Source organism: Sus scrofa, chromosome 13 (assembly GCF_054392235.1).
Source record: "Sus scrofa isolate SSC_HxYL_T2T_F1_AM1 chromosome 13, Sscrofa_HxYL_maternal_Yorkshire_Landrace_v2.0, whole genome shotgun sequence".
Lineage (NCBI taxonomy): Eukaryota > Metazoa > Chordata > Mammalia > Artiodactyla > Suidae > Sus > Sus scrofa.
This window is the reverse complement of record NC_139395.1, coordinates 145265424-145281757: the sequence shown is the minus strand read 5'-3', so window position 1 is coordinate 145281757 and position 16334 is coordinate 145265424. Positions and strand designations below refer to the sequence as shown.

General features: G+C 37.6%; 1 protein-coding gene across 7 annotated transcripts in view; it reads left to right on the top strand.

Moving 5' to 3' along the window:
• ATP13A4 (ATPase 13A4) overlaps nucleotides 1–16334 on the top strand; it is a 160196-nt gene that overhangs the window by 64040 nt on the left and 79822 nt on the right. For all 7 annotated transcript variants that reach the window (XR_014824548.1, XR_014824550.1, XR_014824549.1 and 4 more), the window contains 5 exons: nucleotides 2085–2155; nucleotides 2387–2467; nucleotides 3978–4047; nucleotides 5828–5962; nucleotides 9238–9307. Coding sequence is in view for 4 of the 7 variants with exons in the window: in XM_084990722.1 (XP_084846848.1) it covers nucleotides 2085–2155; nucleotides 2387–2467; nucleotides 3978–4047; nucleotides 5828–5962; nucleotides 9238–9307 (427 nt within the window). In the remaining 3 variants the exon portion in view is untranslated. The remainder of the gene's footprint in view (nucleotides 1–2084; nucleotides 2156–2386; nucleotides 2468–3977; nucleotides 4048–5827; nucleotides 5963–9237; nucleotides 9308–16334) is intronic.

Here is a 16334-nt window from a genome sequence, read left to right as displayed (position 1 = left end):
AAGATGAATCATGACAGCTAACATACCCCAGGCTGGTCACTTTTCCTTACCTTAACTTGCTTCTTGTGGAGGAAGAATTGTTCCCAGTGGCCTGTTCACTCCAATTTTATACTGAAAGTTGGTAGATAGGCTTTATCTTTTAAAAATATTATTTTTCAACCAACACATTGAAACAATTCCATTCAGTAAAATAAAAACTAAAATATTTAATACCTTTATTTGGTAACTATGAATGCATATGTGTGTGCATGCGTGCACACACAAGCATATGTTTTTTTCTTCTAGTTTATTGAAATATATTTGACATCAGCACTGTGTAAAGTTTAAGGTATGCAGTATGATTTGACTTACATACATCATGAGATGTTTACCACAGTAAGTTTATACACATATATTTATTGAACGAGGCTAATAGTCATTGGCAGTAACTCAGGTCTTGGAGCTTAGGAACTTAAATTCTATTTCTAGTTGACATGTGATTGTGAAAGTACTTACCTATTTGTTTAATCAAAAGTGTAATACACACTACTATATATAAATAGATAACAAACAAGGACCTACTGTATAGCACAGGGAACTACACTCAATTTTCTGTAATAACCTATAAGGGAAAAAAAATCTGAAATACGTGTATATATATATGAAACTGAATCACTTTGCTTTACACAACAGTGTAAATCAACTCTGTTCCGATACAAAAAGAACTCTATCAAGATTTGAAAAAAGATGTATTGAGCACTTGGAACGTACCAACTATATGCTCTTTCCAGTTTTAGATTTTATCTAGTGGTTATACTGACTATAATTCTCATAGGTATAGAACATATTCAGAAGAGTTGCAGTGGAATTTAGAAATAATCTGGATAATTGCCTCAATTTATTCATAGGGAAATTGAGGTTCAGAGACATTTTGATGAATTTCCCAAGGACACAGTGATCAGAGGTGCTATAAAAGGAAGTCTTGAACACTGTCTCTTAGCTTTGGCTGCATATTAGAATTACCTGAGGAAGTTTAAAAATATTTATGCCCAGGCTGGAACCCAGAAAAATGAATCAGAATCTCTTTAGAGGTGGGACCTAGGCATCCATATCAAAAAAAAAAAAAAAAAAAATTCCTCAGTTGATTCCAATGTGCAAAATTAGGTCATCATCATTTCCTCAATAACAATGTGGTAGTCTTACCATTTGTGTGTGTGTACGTGTGTGTGCTTAATTAGGTCATCAGTTAATGGAAATTCAGATTCACATATAAGGTTGATTAAAGAAATCAGAAACAAGAAGGCATAATTGTCACAAGCATTAGTCTTTCCACTGCCAACACCCTCAGCCCTCACCTCCAGGAGTTCATTTTCCTGCAGTAATCTCCTCATTCTCCTCTAGAACCTGCTGCTAGTCGAATCTCTTTCAGAGTCTTTTCTATAGATTATTCTACTAGTTCATTGTTTACAAGATAAAAGTCCTAAATACCTCATCCTAGCATGTAAGGACGTGTCATCTGATCTTTGTTTACCTTTCCAGCCTCATTCACCATTTGGTTGGCAGATCGGCTCCCTCACTTGCCCCTCCCCATAATGAAATTGTGCCTGATCCCTTTGAAACGCCCGCGCCCTTCCCTTCTCATCTGAGCAAAATTCTTCCAATCCTTTAAGGATGCCGCTCAGATTCTTCCTCTTCAAGATGCCTTCTGTCATCTGCCCTCTATGTTTCTACACTATTTCATACTATAATTTTTATTTTATTATGTTTTTATTTCTTTGACATATACACAATTTGACTGTATGGTATAGTTTTCCTTTTGTAATATATTTTCTCCCCTTGTTAGGTTATCATGTAGTGGAACACGGAGGCTGAGTTTTGCTTATATACTTATCCATACAGCAGGCCCATGATACACATTGATTGAATGATGACTTCCAATAAAGGATGCCATTTGTATAGTAGGCAAAGATAGGATAAGCTAGGAAAGGATAAAATCTTAAATAAGTATATAAGGGCTCTATCTTTGCTTCTTCCACAAGTGCTTCTTTAGTCACTGAACTGCTATATATCCACTGATCCTCCTTCCTAGTACTTTTCTTTTGCAGGTGAGATGCATAAAAGTGCAGAAAATAAGATACGTTTGGAACAACTTAGAAGGACAATTCCAGAAAATCGGGTAAGTTGTTTGAGCAATTGCATCCAAAAAGAAAAATATTATCTTATAAATATTGTTGCTAGGAGTTCTCTGGTGGCACAATGGGTTAAGGATCCAGCACTGTCACTGTAGTGGCTCAGGTTGCTGCTATGGTATGGGTTCAATCCCAGGCCTGGGAACTTCCTCATGCTGAAGGCACAGCCAAAATAAATATTGTTGCTAAATATGTCTCTCTCATTATTATTATTTTAGCTCTTTGGAAGACTGGCTCAGTTCTGCCAAGATACATCTAAAATTCGGATCTGGCCTAACAACAGAAGAACAAGAGATTAGGTACCACTTGTATTGCTATCTATAGCAGCTCAAAACAACTGTTACCAGTTAGTCAAGTAGAGAGCCCAAGAAACAGTTATCTGAACTGATCAATATCAGAATATATTGTAATGCTCTATTTAGTATTATTAAATTAAATGCTTTTTCATACATCATCTCACCTTATTGGAACAACCTTGTGAGGGAGTTAGAACAGATATTCTCCTCATTTCAATATAACAGATGAGAAATCTGAGACTCAGAGAGGTTTAATAGCCTGAACAAGGTCACACAGATGGAAGGCATAGAAGAAGAAATACTTCTCTGACTGTAGGTTTAGTTCTCTTTTTCCTCTGCCTAATGCTTATGAAGGTTATTATAATAACAAGGTTGAATCAGTTTTGATTGCAATATATATTATAGTATGATAACATAGGTAGATAATAATATGTAGAGCAGCAACAGAATAACATGCAAGACTTAGAGCTCCACAATTCTGAATTAGATACTGGGCAGAGGAGGGAGGTTGGGGAAGGGCGCTGGGTAGACCCTCAAGAGTCTGTTACTAATTCACTGTGTGACTTTGAGCAAGTAGGTTCTCCTTTCTGGGCTTTAGTTTCCTAATTATTAAAAAAGAGGAGGAGAACTCCGCAAATGGGTTAAGTTACTATGACTAAGTTTCTATGACTCTTGCTTTTCCCTCTACCCCATTTTGGAGTGGAGTTAGGTGGTACTTTGAAGAGACCCAGGGTCTGCAGCATCAGCATCATGTGGTTGCTTGTTAGACATGTACAATCCCAGACCACACTTCACCCTTATTGAATCAGAACCTTCCTATTAGCAAGATCACAAGGGTATCTATGAACTTTAAACTATGAGAAGTATTGCTATAGTACATTCTGTTAAGCTCTTTGGTGTAAGCATTCATGTGGAAGGCACAGAGAAAGGATTTAGTATTCTGAACAGCAAAATAATTCACAGAGGCTCATTGTTTTGCATAATCAAAGAAACATATCTCCGAGTTTTCAATCAAAAGGCTGTGTAACTCTGTTATGGAGCTATTTTTGAGAACTCAACACCTTTTTATTCACATTAAAATGAATCCCGCCACTTCCTAAAATTAAATAGGAGTAGGTAAGTAGGTACCGTATTCCTCATCAGTAACACCATTTTCTTGTAATGAGTCCTCCATCCCACATCCATGAAGCCAGAGTTGAGAGAATGTCAATCCTGAAACTATTTGAATAGAACAATGACTAAAACGACATATCCAAATTACCATCAGGGAAATATTTAGACCTCAGGAAGAGTCTAGTTCAATAAATGCAAAATGAGCAAGTTTATTGGTTTTGCCCCTGGAGACCCTCCCCTTCCCCAGTTGGTTTGAGAAAGATGGGGATGTTCTGTAATAAGTGAGGCTTGTGTTGCTACAACAGGCATGAAGGGCAACATGGAGTAGATGTTTTTTGAATGGGTGAGAAATGAGTTTCATTTTTATTACTAGTAAGTGATCTATGATCTTTCCCTATAGGAGGTTAATATGTGGGCCAAATACTATCGATGTTGAAATCACACCTGTCTGGAAACTGCTCATCAAGGAGGTAATCAGTATTTTCTCTTGGTGCTGGCTAGAAAATAACAAAGTTTGGTTCTGGTCAAATAATCGAGAATGCTGCTTGTTAATAATAACTGTACTTTGGGATATTTTCAAAGAATGTGAGGCATAAGCATATCTCTACTCTTTCTTGGAATCCATTTTTGGACACACATAGTCTGTTACAGCATAAGATGGGACCCTTGTCTATCTACTTATTCTTTAATAACTGGATGAACACAAGGTTTCTTCTCTTTCTTTTGAATCCTATGCTTTTGATCCTATCTCCTCTCTGTGAAATTAAAGTAATAATCAAAACTTAACTCAATCCCTTTCTTATGGGCAACATACACAATGTCCTCAACATCCAAAATTTCCTCAACATCTCTTCAGCCTTGTTAGTTCTATCTTTCTCAATGTGTGTGTGGGACAGAAAGAAAGATCTGACCATCATTTACTAAGTTGAATTTTTTCCTCTTTGACTCTATCACTGGGCTTACTTTTCATTTTACAGTGACTATTTCTGACACTATAACCATACTGCTGTACTCTGCGTCCTCTCTTGCACTTCCTTCTTCTTTTCTGCCTTAAAAAAGGCTTACTAAACTCAAAACTCAAGCTACTTTCTCAATGTTTCTAGCAAGCTTTAAAGCATGAAAGAGAGCAGATGAAACTGATAAAATTTCTGTGCGTCTGTTCTCTAACCAGAGGTGAGGACTGCTGTTCCCAGTTGAGAAAGATGGAAATCAACCAGAGGGAATTTGAGGAAAGGCACAAAATGTTTTTAACCAAAGCAGGACTACAACTGTTGGAGTTAATCTCTACTTTCTCCCATAGTGTTCTAAATGCTCAATTCCAGATTACAACTTTTAGCCTGGTTCTCTATGAGAAAATTTAGCCTTCGAATCTACATTCATCTAAAATACTTTAATGGCTGAAGCTATGGCAATGTTGTGTCACAGAGAAGAATGATAAACCAGAAAGAATTTTAACTTTGTAGACCCGACCTACTGCTTCATGCTTCTGAAGGCCGGTGAATGCCAATTGGACATGATAATATCTGTTCCTCACATACCTGTTGTGATGGTCAACATGAGGATACATTAGATAAAACTGTAAAATTATAAGGCACTGTGGTGATGAAAAGTAAGTGCTCTGGGGCCAGATTGCCTGGGTTCAAGCCCTTGTCTGTGATAGCTATGGCTGTGCCCTTGGGCAAGTTTCTCAAGATCTAAGGCTTACTTCCTTCATCTTTACCATGGCAATAAGTAATAATAACTTCTAGTTAAAAAGATAATTATGGGAATTAAATGAGGAAATGCAGGTAAAGTTGGTTAGCACAGAGTATGGTGCATGCCAATTGCTGCATAAATGTAGTAAGAATAAGAATTTTTTTTTTTTTTTTTTTTTTTTTGTCTTTTTGCCATTTCTTGGGCCACTCCTGCGGCATATGGAGGTTCCCAGGCTAGGGGTTGAATCAGAGCTGTAGCCACTAGCCTACACCAGAGCCACAGCAACGCAGGATCCAAGCCGTGTCTGCAGCCCACACCACAGCTCACAGCAACACCAGATCCTTAACCCACTGAGCAAGGCCAGGGATCAAACTTGCAACCTCATGGTTCCTGGTCAGATTCGTTAACCACTGAGCCACGACGGGAACTCCAAGAATAAGAATATTGTGTGAGATGTTTTATGTCATGGAGATGATTATGATACCAAGCCAATGAAGAGCTAAGTGTAAAGCCTAAATATCTTGCTTGTCTTCCTGTTTTTATGTCTGCCAACAGGTTTTAAATCCATTTTATATATTTCAACTCTTCAGTGTCTGTCTGTGGTTTAGTGAAGATTATAAGGAGTACGCTTTTGCCATCATAATCATGTCCATCATTTCCATAGCTTTGACAGTGTATGATCTCAGAGAGGTGAGTTTTTCTGCCAAACCTATGGTCTCAGAAAGGAAGAATTGTGACTGTGCTAAAATTTTGTTAGAAAAAAGTATAATTGGGAAATAATCATTGCCCTCTCCATAACAAAGGAGAACAAGTTTATAAATATCTAGCACAATAGCTAGTGCTCAAGTGTTAGTTCTTTGCCCTTCTTCAATCCCTAACTTTCAAGTTATTTTTTCCCGCTCTTTAGCTTACTATGCCTGAATAGGCCGATCTAGTATAAATGAAAGCATCTATGTAGAGAGCACTGATGGATCTTGAAGATGGTGGAAGAGGGGTAGAGGTGGAGGAATCTTTAATATTTAACAAAGGAGTGCGTAATATTTTTGCCATTTATGTTTGGTTGGTACACATTTGTCAAAACCCCAGTCCAACTTTTGCCTTTCCCTGTGCCTATACCGGGGATTCCAGGTGCCATTGGGATAAAAAAAAAAAAAAAATCACGCAGTATGTGTTAGTTGATGGCACTATAAATCCATGAATACCAGCCTTTTCGGGGCAAGTTTTCTGTGTCTCTCTGGCCAACATGCTCTCCCATTCTTTGAAATTAAGGTTTTAAACCAAATCTTCTTTCAAGTTTCTTAGATACCTAACAACCCACATTCCACATTTTTCTCTACTTCAGCTGATAATCTCATTGCTTTTTTTGCAAAGATAGAGACCGTAGGACAGGAATTTGCTCAACTCCCCACTGTCCAACTGCAGGTGACTTTTGTCACCATCCCCTTCCTGCCCTGATCTCTCATAACAGAGGAGGAAGTGCCCTTTGCTTGTGCTTCAGAGAGCATCCTTTCCTACCTTCTTGGCATGCTCATGGGGTCAGTGAATAACTCCTTCTGCCTCCTTCTCCTCAACTGCTTTCCCAACAGTATTTAAACATGCTCAAGCTTCTTCCAACTTAAAAAAAGAAAAAACTGGGAGCCGGTGCTGTGGCCTAGTGGGTCAAGATTCTGACTTGTAGCAGCTCAGTCGCTATGGAGGTGCAGGTTTGATCCTCGGCTGGGGTGGTGGGCTAAAGGCCGTGGGTGAGGCTTGGATTCAATCACTGGCTAGCCTGGGAACTTCAATATACCTTGGGTGTGGCCATAATATTAAAAGAAGAAAAAGAAAAAACGTAAACATGGAAAGAATTCCTTCTTTTGGTCATGCTTCTAACTTCAGCTACTACGCTATTTTTCTCCCTTTTATAGCAAAACTTCTCCACCTGTTTATGCTCTCCCTCTCTCTCTTTTAGCCGCACCTGTGGCATGTGGAAATTCCCTGGCCAAGGATCAAACTTGAGCCACAGCAGTAACCGGAGCCACAGCAGTGACCACACCTGAGCCTTAACCTGCTGAGCCACTAGGGAACTCTGCACCCTCTCTTCGTTACTCATTCTTTTCTCCTTTCTCACCTGTACTGAGCTGGTTTCCTCTCTCATGTCTCCATTCAAACAACTCTTGTTAAGGCCAACATTATAATGCTAAGGCTCATAGATAGTTTTAAAATTAAAAAAACAATACCTCTTTTTTAACTAGTTAGTTTTCTTCCCTTAGTAGAAGAAGTAATATATGGTCATAAGAAAGAAAAGTTCAGGGAGTTCCCATCGTGGCACAGTGGTTAACGAATCCGACTAGGAACCATGAGGTTGCGGGTTCGGTCCCTGCCCTTGCTCAGTGGGTTAAGGATCCGGCGTTGCCGTGAGCTGTGGTGTAGGTTGCAGACGTGGCTCGGATCCTGCGTTGCTGTGGCTCTGGCGTAGGCCGGTGGCTGCAGCTCCGATTCAACCCCTAGCCTGGGAACCACCATATGCCGAGGGAGCGGCCCAAGAAATAGCAACAACAACAAAACAACAACAAAAAAGACAAAAGACAAAAAAAAAAAAAAAGAAAAGTTCAAACAGAAGAAAACAGTGTAAATGAGAAGTAAATATTTCTCCCACCTCAGTTCTTCATTATCCTTATACCATATATACTAATGACTTCCAAATTTTTAAATGTGTCTCAAGTCCAAATGTCTCTTATTAGTTTAAGACTCATATATCAACATCCTATTTTGATTTGATGTCACTTCTCCAGGGAAAATTTCTATTGCTTAGTTATATATGGTCCCAAAACACTTTGTTTTTTTTCTTTTCAATTGTCATGATATATTTATATGTGTGATTATTTGATTTAATGTATTTCTTCTAGTAGATCGTGAATCCTTGATGGTAAGAACCGTATCTAGGAGTTCCCTCTGTAGCTCAGTGGTAATGAATCCGACTAGTATCCGTGAGGATGCGGTTTCGATCCCTGGCCTCACTCAGTGGGTTGGGCATCCAGCGTTGCCATGAGCTGTCATGTAGGTCGCAGACGCAGCTTAGATCCTGTGTTGCTGTGGCTGTGACGTAGGCTGGAAGCTATAGCTCCAATTCGACCCCTCGCCTGGAAGCATCTGTGTGCTGCAGGTGCAGCCCTAAAACAAAAAAAGAACCATATCTGTCTTGTTGACATTTCTCCCCTGACCTTTTAGCATAGCCCCCGATACATAAGGGTTGTTCAATAAGTATTGAGAGAGTGCACAAATGAATAAAAGAATAACTTAACAGCAGAACACTCTTTCATCTTATGTTATTCTATTGATAATTCTTGGGACATATTAAACAGATTTGTAAGTGATTTGAAGCAGGAGATTTAGGGGGTATCTTAAATAAAAAAATCAGAATAAAAAAATGAAAACACTAAATGATTGGGATGTTTAAACCCCAACCATATAAAAGGTCTTTCACATAGTAGTTTCTTAATAAATGTGAAATCAAATATAATTTTGTTATTGTTTTTGTCTCCCCTTATTTATTCATTCTCAATATCCCATGTATTTCATATACCATAACAGCAAATATTATGAGGAAATTGCAAGAACCATTAAACTCCTTATAAAGTAATAGATGAGGAACTCTGATATGGGATGACTTGAAGCTGAAATAACGCTTGGTTTTTGAAGCTATTTAGGTATAAATGTATATCTCGAATGATCAAAGTTCTTTTGGGTAGACTGAACACGGTGAGAAATTCCTTTCTACTAAAGAACACGTACTTCTTGTCACTGGTTAAGAACAGCGTGAGGTTGGATGCTTTTTCAATTGTGTAGGAGGCTGCTTAGTCTTGTTTTTAGACAGCACACCCAGTTGGCTCCACCTTTAAAGAAGGCTAGCACTTTACTGAATACTATCTGGGATCTATCCTCAGGTAGAAAAGGCTTTTCCTATTTCTGTTCTTCTTTTTCAGCAATCCGTAAAGCTCCACCATTTAGTTGAATCACATAATAACATTACAGTCTCTGTATGTGGGAAAACAGGTAAGTCTCTTCACTTTAGACCTTTGTGCTATCCATGTGAAATCGGAAAAGGATTTAAGTGGGTATTTCTGATTCTTCCTACTACTCTCATCCTCATGTGTATCTTTTCCTGTGCATTTACTTAAAGGGATGAGGAACTTCAGATTTTTTTTTTTAACCTTTAAAAAACCTTTGAGGTAAAACTGACATTGACATACAATACACTGAACATATTTGAAGTGTACAATTTGATATTTCTTGATATGTGTACCTACCATGAAACCATCATTGCAATAAAGATGACTATCCATTACCCCTAAAACTTGCTTTATAGCTGTTTTAATCTTCCCTCTCAGCCTTTCTGCCCATCTCCATCCTCAGGCAACCCTTTGCATGTTTAGGATATTTTATAAATGGTGTTGTACCGAATGCGCTTTTTGTCTTTTATAATACATTCTGGGTTAATTTCATTGGGATCCAAGTTCATGATAATTTTGAAGTTCATCAATTTTGTTAAGAATATTAATAGTTTATTCCTTTTCACTCCTGGGTAGAATTCCATATTAGATAGAATATCCCAAACTAGATAGACTAGTTTGCTCATCCATTCACGTATTGATGGAAATTTGAGTCGTTTCCAGTTTTGGGCTTTTACAAATAATGCCACCTAAATATTTGGGTTCAAGTCTTTCTATGGACATACACTTTTATTTCTTATGGGAAAATACTTAACTGTTTAATGGCTGAGTTACATGGTAAATAAAGCTTCCAAACTATTCCAAAGTGGTTGTACCATTTTACATTCCCACCAGCAGGGTATAACAATTCTAGTTGCTCTGCATTCTTGTCAGCACTCGATGTGGCTGGTTTTTTGTTTTTTGTTTTTTTTTTTAATTTTAGTGATTTTAATAGATGAGTGGTAGTATCTCATTGTTGTTTTAATTTGCATTTTCCTAATGACTAATGGCTTGAGCACCTTTTCAAGTGCTTATTTGCTATTTGTATATCCTCTCTAGTGACCTGTGTGTTCAAATCTTTTTCTTATTAGATTTTTTTTTTTATTATTAAATTTTGAAGTTCTTTCTACCTCCTAGGTTCAAGTCTTTTTTTCATTCGTATAGGTTTTTGGTGTGGTGTCCTTTTTGCAGACAATAGTGTTGTAGCCTCTCTTACTTTTGGTCTCTGGCCCCCTAGTGGCTGAAGTTGGTATGGGGCTTGCTGTAGGCTTCCTGATGGGAGGGACTGATGCCTGCCCACTGGTAGGTGGAGCTGATTCCTATCCCTCTGGTGGGTGGGGCTTTGTCTCTGGGTGTGATTAGAGGCGGCTGTGTGCCTGGGGACTCTTTAGGCAGCCTGTTTCCTGATGGGTGGGGCTCTGATCCCACCTGGATTATTGTTTGGCCTGGGGCTTCTCAGCCAGGATGGGTGGGGCCAGATTTTCCCAAAATGGCCACCTCTAGAGGAACACATACTGATGGATATTCCCAAGACCTTTGCCTCCAATGTCCTTCCCCCACAACAAGCCATAGTCACTCCCTGTTTTCCCAGGAGATCCTCCAAGAACTGCAGTCAGGTCCAACCGAGATTCCTATGGAACCTTTGCTTTGCCCTGGGACCTGGTGCACGTGAAAGTCTGTGTGGGCCTTTTAAGAATGGGGTCTCTGTTTACCCCAGTCCTGTGGAGCTCCTGCGCACAAGCTCTGGCCTTCATTGCCAGATGCTCTGGGGGCTCTCTCTCCCAATGCCAGATCCCCAGGTCTGGGGATTTGACGTGGGGCCCAGAACTCTCACTCCTATAGGTGAGTCTCAGTGATACAGTTACTTTCCAGTCTGTGGGGTTTTCCACCCAGTGGTTATGGGGTTGCTTATATTGCATAATTGCCCCTCCTACCTCTTGATGTGGCCTCCACCATGTCTTCTGGAGTAGGATATCTTTTTGAAAGTTTCCTGTCCCTTTGGTTGAAAGCTGCTCAGCATTTGGTTGTAATTTTATTGTTTTTATGAGAGAAGTTGAGTTCCAGTCCTTCTATTCTGCCATCTTAATCCCATCTCCTTTTTTTTTTTTTTTCATTTTTTAATAGTTTCCTTTGCTGTGCAAAAGCTTTTAGGTTTGACTTCAAGTCTTTTTTTCAGATGTGATTTGAAAATATTTTATCTCGTTCTGTAACTTATCTATTCATTCCCTTTATAGTGTCTTTAAAAGGATGATGTTTTTACTTTTGTTAAAGTCTAATTTAACAGTTTTTTCTTTTGTGGATCATGTTTTTGTGTCATACCTAATACTCTGCCTGATTCAAGGTCACCAAGATTTTCTCTGTTGTCTTCCAGAGGTATAGTTTTAAGTTTTAAATTTTGGTCTCTATTGTATTTTGGGAGGGGTTGTTTGCTTGCTTTTTGTTTTGTTTGATTGAAGTTCATTTTTTACAGATAGATATTCAAATGTCTCAATACCATATGTTGAAAAGGCCATCCTTTCTTCATTAAATTGTCTTTGTACCTTTGTCAAAAATCAGTTTTCTGTACACGGGTGGATCTATTTATGGCTCCTTGTCCTATTCATCCTATTCTACTGTTCTTTTGGCTTGTCTTTATAGCAATGCTACATAAAAGCAATACTTTATAAGTATTGAAATATAATGTTAGTCCTCCGGCTGTGTTCTCTTCCAGAGCTATTTTGGTAATATTGGCCCTTTGCATTTCCATGTCTTTAAGAATCAGCCTCTCAATTTCTACCAAAAAACCTGCAGGGGTTTTGAGTGGGATTGTGTTGAATATATAGATCAAATTGTGAAAAATTGATTTGTCAACAAATTGGCTCCTGTGACCTATAGATATGGTGTCTTTCTCCATTTATTTGTCTTTTTTGATTTTTCTCAGTAGTGTTTTATAGTTTTCAGTAAAAATTTCCTATTCTTTCTCAGATTTATTCTTAAATGTTTCATATTTTGATGCTCCCACCCCCTTTTTTTTTTGGCTGCACTACAGCGTACAGAGTTCCCAGGCCAGGGATCAGATCTCAGCTGCAAGTTGCCTCCTATACCACAGCATCAGCAATGCCAGATCCTTTAACCCACTGTGCTGGGCAGGCATCAAATCCATGTCCCAGTGCTCCTGAGATCTCATTATGCCACAGTGGGAACTCTTGATGCTTTTAAAATTATATATATATAATTTTTTTTTTTTAATGTGGAGATTCCCAGGCCTGGGGTCAAACCTGTGCCACTGCAGCAACCCAAGATGCTGCAGTGACAATGCTGGGTCCTTAACTTACTAAATCAAGAGGGAACCCCCTAAAATGATATTTGTAAATGCAAATATCCCATTGTTCATTTACCAGTAGTTTCCTCCTATGTGTCTACTGATTACTAGCCTGCTGAATACTAAAGGAGGCCTCTTTGGACCTTTGTGGCTCTCTCTCTGCACAGTTACCTTTTCTTCAGTGCTCTGTGCTGTGATCTCAAGCCACCTTAATCTCTATAGACTTTTATCTCTGTTCTAAACTAAGATTCTTCTGGACTTTGTCTGGGTTCCCCCACCATGCATAGTGGCCTGGAAATCCTCTAAAGGCAGTAAACTGAGAAATTACAGGGCACCTTCATTTGTTTCTTATTCTTTTGTTGCTTATTTTTAGCCTCTAAAACCATTGTTTCATATACTTTTGGTGACTTTTGGTTGTTTCATGTGGGAAGAATAGATTTGTTCCTTTTTGCTACGTCTTTGCTAGAAATGAATCTTTATCTTTTGCAAATGTACTGATCACCTTCTCATCTTAACTTTTTATGAGAACATGTTTTACAAGTATGCAATAGTGGATAGAATACAATAATGAATCCTATGTATCTGTCAACCAGATTCAATTATTATCAACTCACTGAATCTTATTTTCATCTGTTCTACTTCTTCCTTCACCATGCATTATTTTTAAACTATTTTAGATGTCATTTAATTTCTTTTGAAAACATTTCAGTATATGTCTAAAATGTGAAGACTCCTTTTAAATTCACTTATCACATCTTAAAAAACATAATTAAAAAATCAACTATACAAGCAGTATTCAAATTTCCATAATTGACTAACAAGTTTTTGTATATATATATCATATGTATATGATATGTAATATATGATAGAGCTATTACATATATATTCAAATCAGGATTCAAATAAAGTCCATATACTGCAATTGGTTACGTTTCAAGATTTATTTAATCCAGACTTTCCCTCCTCCATGTCCTATTTTTTTCCTCACATATTTTTTGTTGTGGTAGTTCATCCTGAGTTTTGAGTATATTGATTGCATATTCATGCAATAATTGAACATGATTTTCTACACCTTGTACTTCCTATAAACTGATAGTTAGGTCTAAGGCTGGAGTTTTTGGCAAGTACAATAGTTGGTATTATGAATTCCTAATAGGAGGTACATAGTATTTATCTTTTTCTTGTGATATTAGCAGACATAAATCCTCATGACCTAAATTTATTATGTAATTAAGAGCTTAAAATCCATGCCATCTTCATACCTTAAGTGTAATATTTCTATAAAGAAAGATGATCTTCCTCAATTATTTCTTCACCCTGAGATTCAGTTTGTTTAAGAAAGATGGGAGAAATATCTGGCTAGTTCTCTTTATTTACCAGCTTTCAAAATAATGGGTTGAGCCTCTCGCATTTTCCAAATTTTTTGTGTCATTATGGATGTATAATATTAACATGGTTGGTATATTTTAATCCATTGCAATTTTTATTCTTGTTGTTGCTCAAGTTGCCCATCTTGGCCATTCAGAACTTTTTCAGGTTGATTCTTGAATTCATTTGACATGACCCCAGTAGTCTTTGAACTTTTTATTGTTTTATGCTATGATTAGATATTTCAGGTTCATCTTGGACAATTCCTGCTCCAAACCTGGACACATCCATTTACCAAAGACCTCTTAGACATGGTGCTTAGAGACCTCAAACAGAGTGTTAGGAGTACTCATTTCTACTCTGTTCATGGTTTCCAAGCCTTTTCAGAAGATAGACCTAAGGAAGAATATTTTAAAGATAGCATAAACTATGAGTTCATTTTGATATTTCTAGTTTGTTTGGAATTACTGGTTTTTTACTTACCTTTGTTGATAGTACTTTTGTTTCTCCTTTCTCTGTACCCAAAGTCCTGATTCTCAATGACAGCAACAAATTACTCATTTGCTTCATCCCATTAATCTCACAATGATATCAGAGTAACAAAATAACACACCTAGCAACAGTATGATTCCTAAAAACAGTTCAAGGGGTTTTTTTTTTAGAGCTCTTCCTTTCTCTTATTTGTGATACACCACTAGAAAGGTACAAATTATACTTTTTAAATTTATTTATTTAGTCTTTTTAGGGCTGCATCTGTGGCATATGGAGGCTCCCAGGTTAGGGGTCCAATCAGAGCTGTATGCCAGCCTACACCACGGCCACAACAACACCAGATCTGAGCTGCGTCTGCAACATGCACCACAGCTCCTGGCAACACTGGATCCTTAACCTACTGAGCGAGGCCAGGGATAGAACATGCACCATCATGGATACTAGTCAGATTCACTTCTGCTGAGTCACAATGGGAACTCCACAAATTATAGTTTAAAATACGTGTTTTAAAGTCACTCAAAGTAATTCTTCTCTGTACGGTTTTGCCAAAAACTTGATAGGTTAATCTCATTCATTTTCCTTTAGACTTTTAGTGGTAACTTCTCAAATTTATTTTTGTGTTAGTTTCTGTAGATATTATATAAAATATCTACATGATTTGAAAGTTAAATCTATAAGACAAAAGACCTTCAGGGGAGAATACTTCCTATTCCTTCTCTGTGTACCATATGTACTCATATTCACAAGAGTAATCATTTTTTGTGGGTTTTCTATTTATTTTTATTTAAAAATACAAATTATATATAATAGTCATAGTGATATAGTATATATACAGAATAGGATATATATTTACACTGCTTCTTCTTAGATATCAGGGGTATGTCATACAGGTTTAACTTCTGTTTCCTGGTGTGAATGCTACATACTTAATGCTATTTCCCAGGGACTCTTTCAGAGCAGTATATGTAGATATTTTTCATTCATTATTTCATCTGCATAATACTCTCTTGTGCGGAGGAACCATTGTTGTTCAATCAGCTCTTTATTGAAGGATTTGTTTCCCAGCCTTTTACTATCACAAACAGTGGTGTAATAAAGAGCCTTGTGCATTATCTTTTAATATTTTTACCAGTCTATCTTTGGTATAGATTTCAAGAAGTAAAGCAGCTCAGTTAAATAATAGATGGATATGTATATTTTGATAGATGGGTATTGCCAAACTTTTTTCATAGACAATGTCCCAGTTTTCATTTGTACCAGAAATGTGTGAATGTACCAGTTTCTTCAGTCTTCCAACAGAACATGTTGACAAACTTTTAGGTTTTGTGTTTTTTTGTTTTTTGTTTTTTTAGGCCCACACCCATGGCATATGGAAGTTCTCAGGCTAGGAACTATAGTCGTAGCAATCGGAGCTGTGGCTTCCAGCCTATACCACAGCCACAGCAATGCAGGATCCGAGCCTCATCTGCCACCTACACCACAGCTCACGGCAATGCTGGATCCTTAACCCACTCAGCGAGGCCAGGGATCAAATCCACATCCTCATGGATGCTAGTTGGGTTCGTTAACCACTGAGCCACGATGGAAACTCCACTTTTAGATTTTTCTAACCAGATAGGTGAGCAGTGCTATGTCACTTTTATTTCTTTTCTTTCTTTTTGTTTCTTTTTTTCTTGTAGGAAATAGTTTACAACATACAAAAATTCACAATAGTAGATAAAATAACTTTTTTCTTGAACCATTTGAATAAGTTGCTGACATGTAGCTCCATGATCTCCATGATACATGTACACTCCATACGTTAATGTACATATATCTTAAAGTCAGGGCATTCTTCTACATAAACCACCATGTAAACATTAATATCAGGATGTTAATATTGAATTATACCAACAAGTACTCAGATCCATTCCAATTTTGCCAAGTGTCT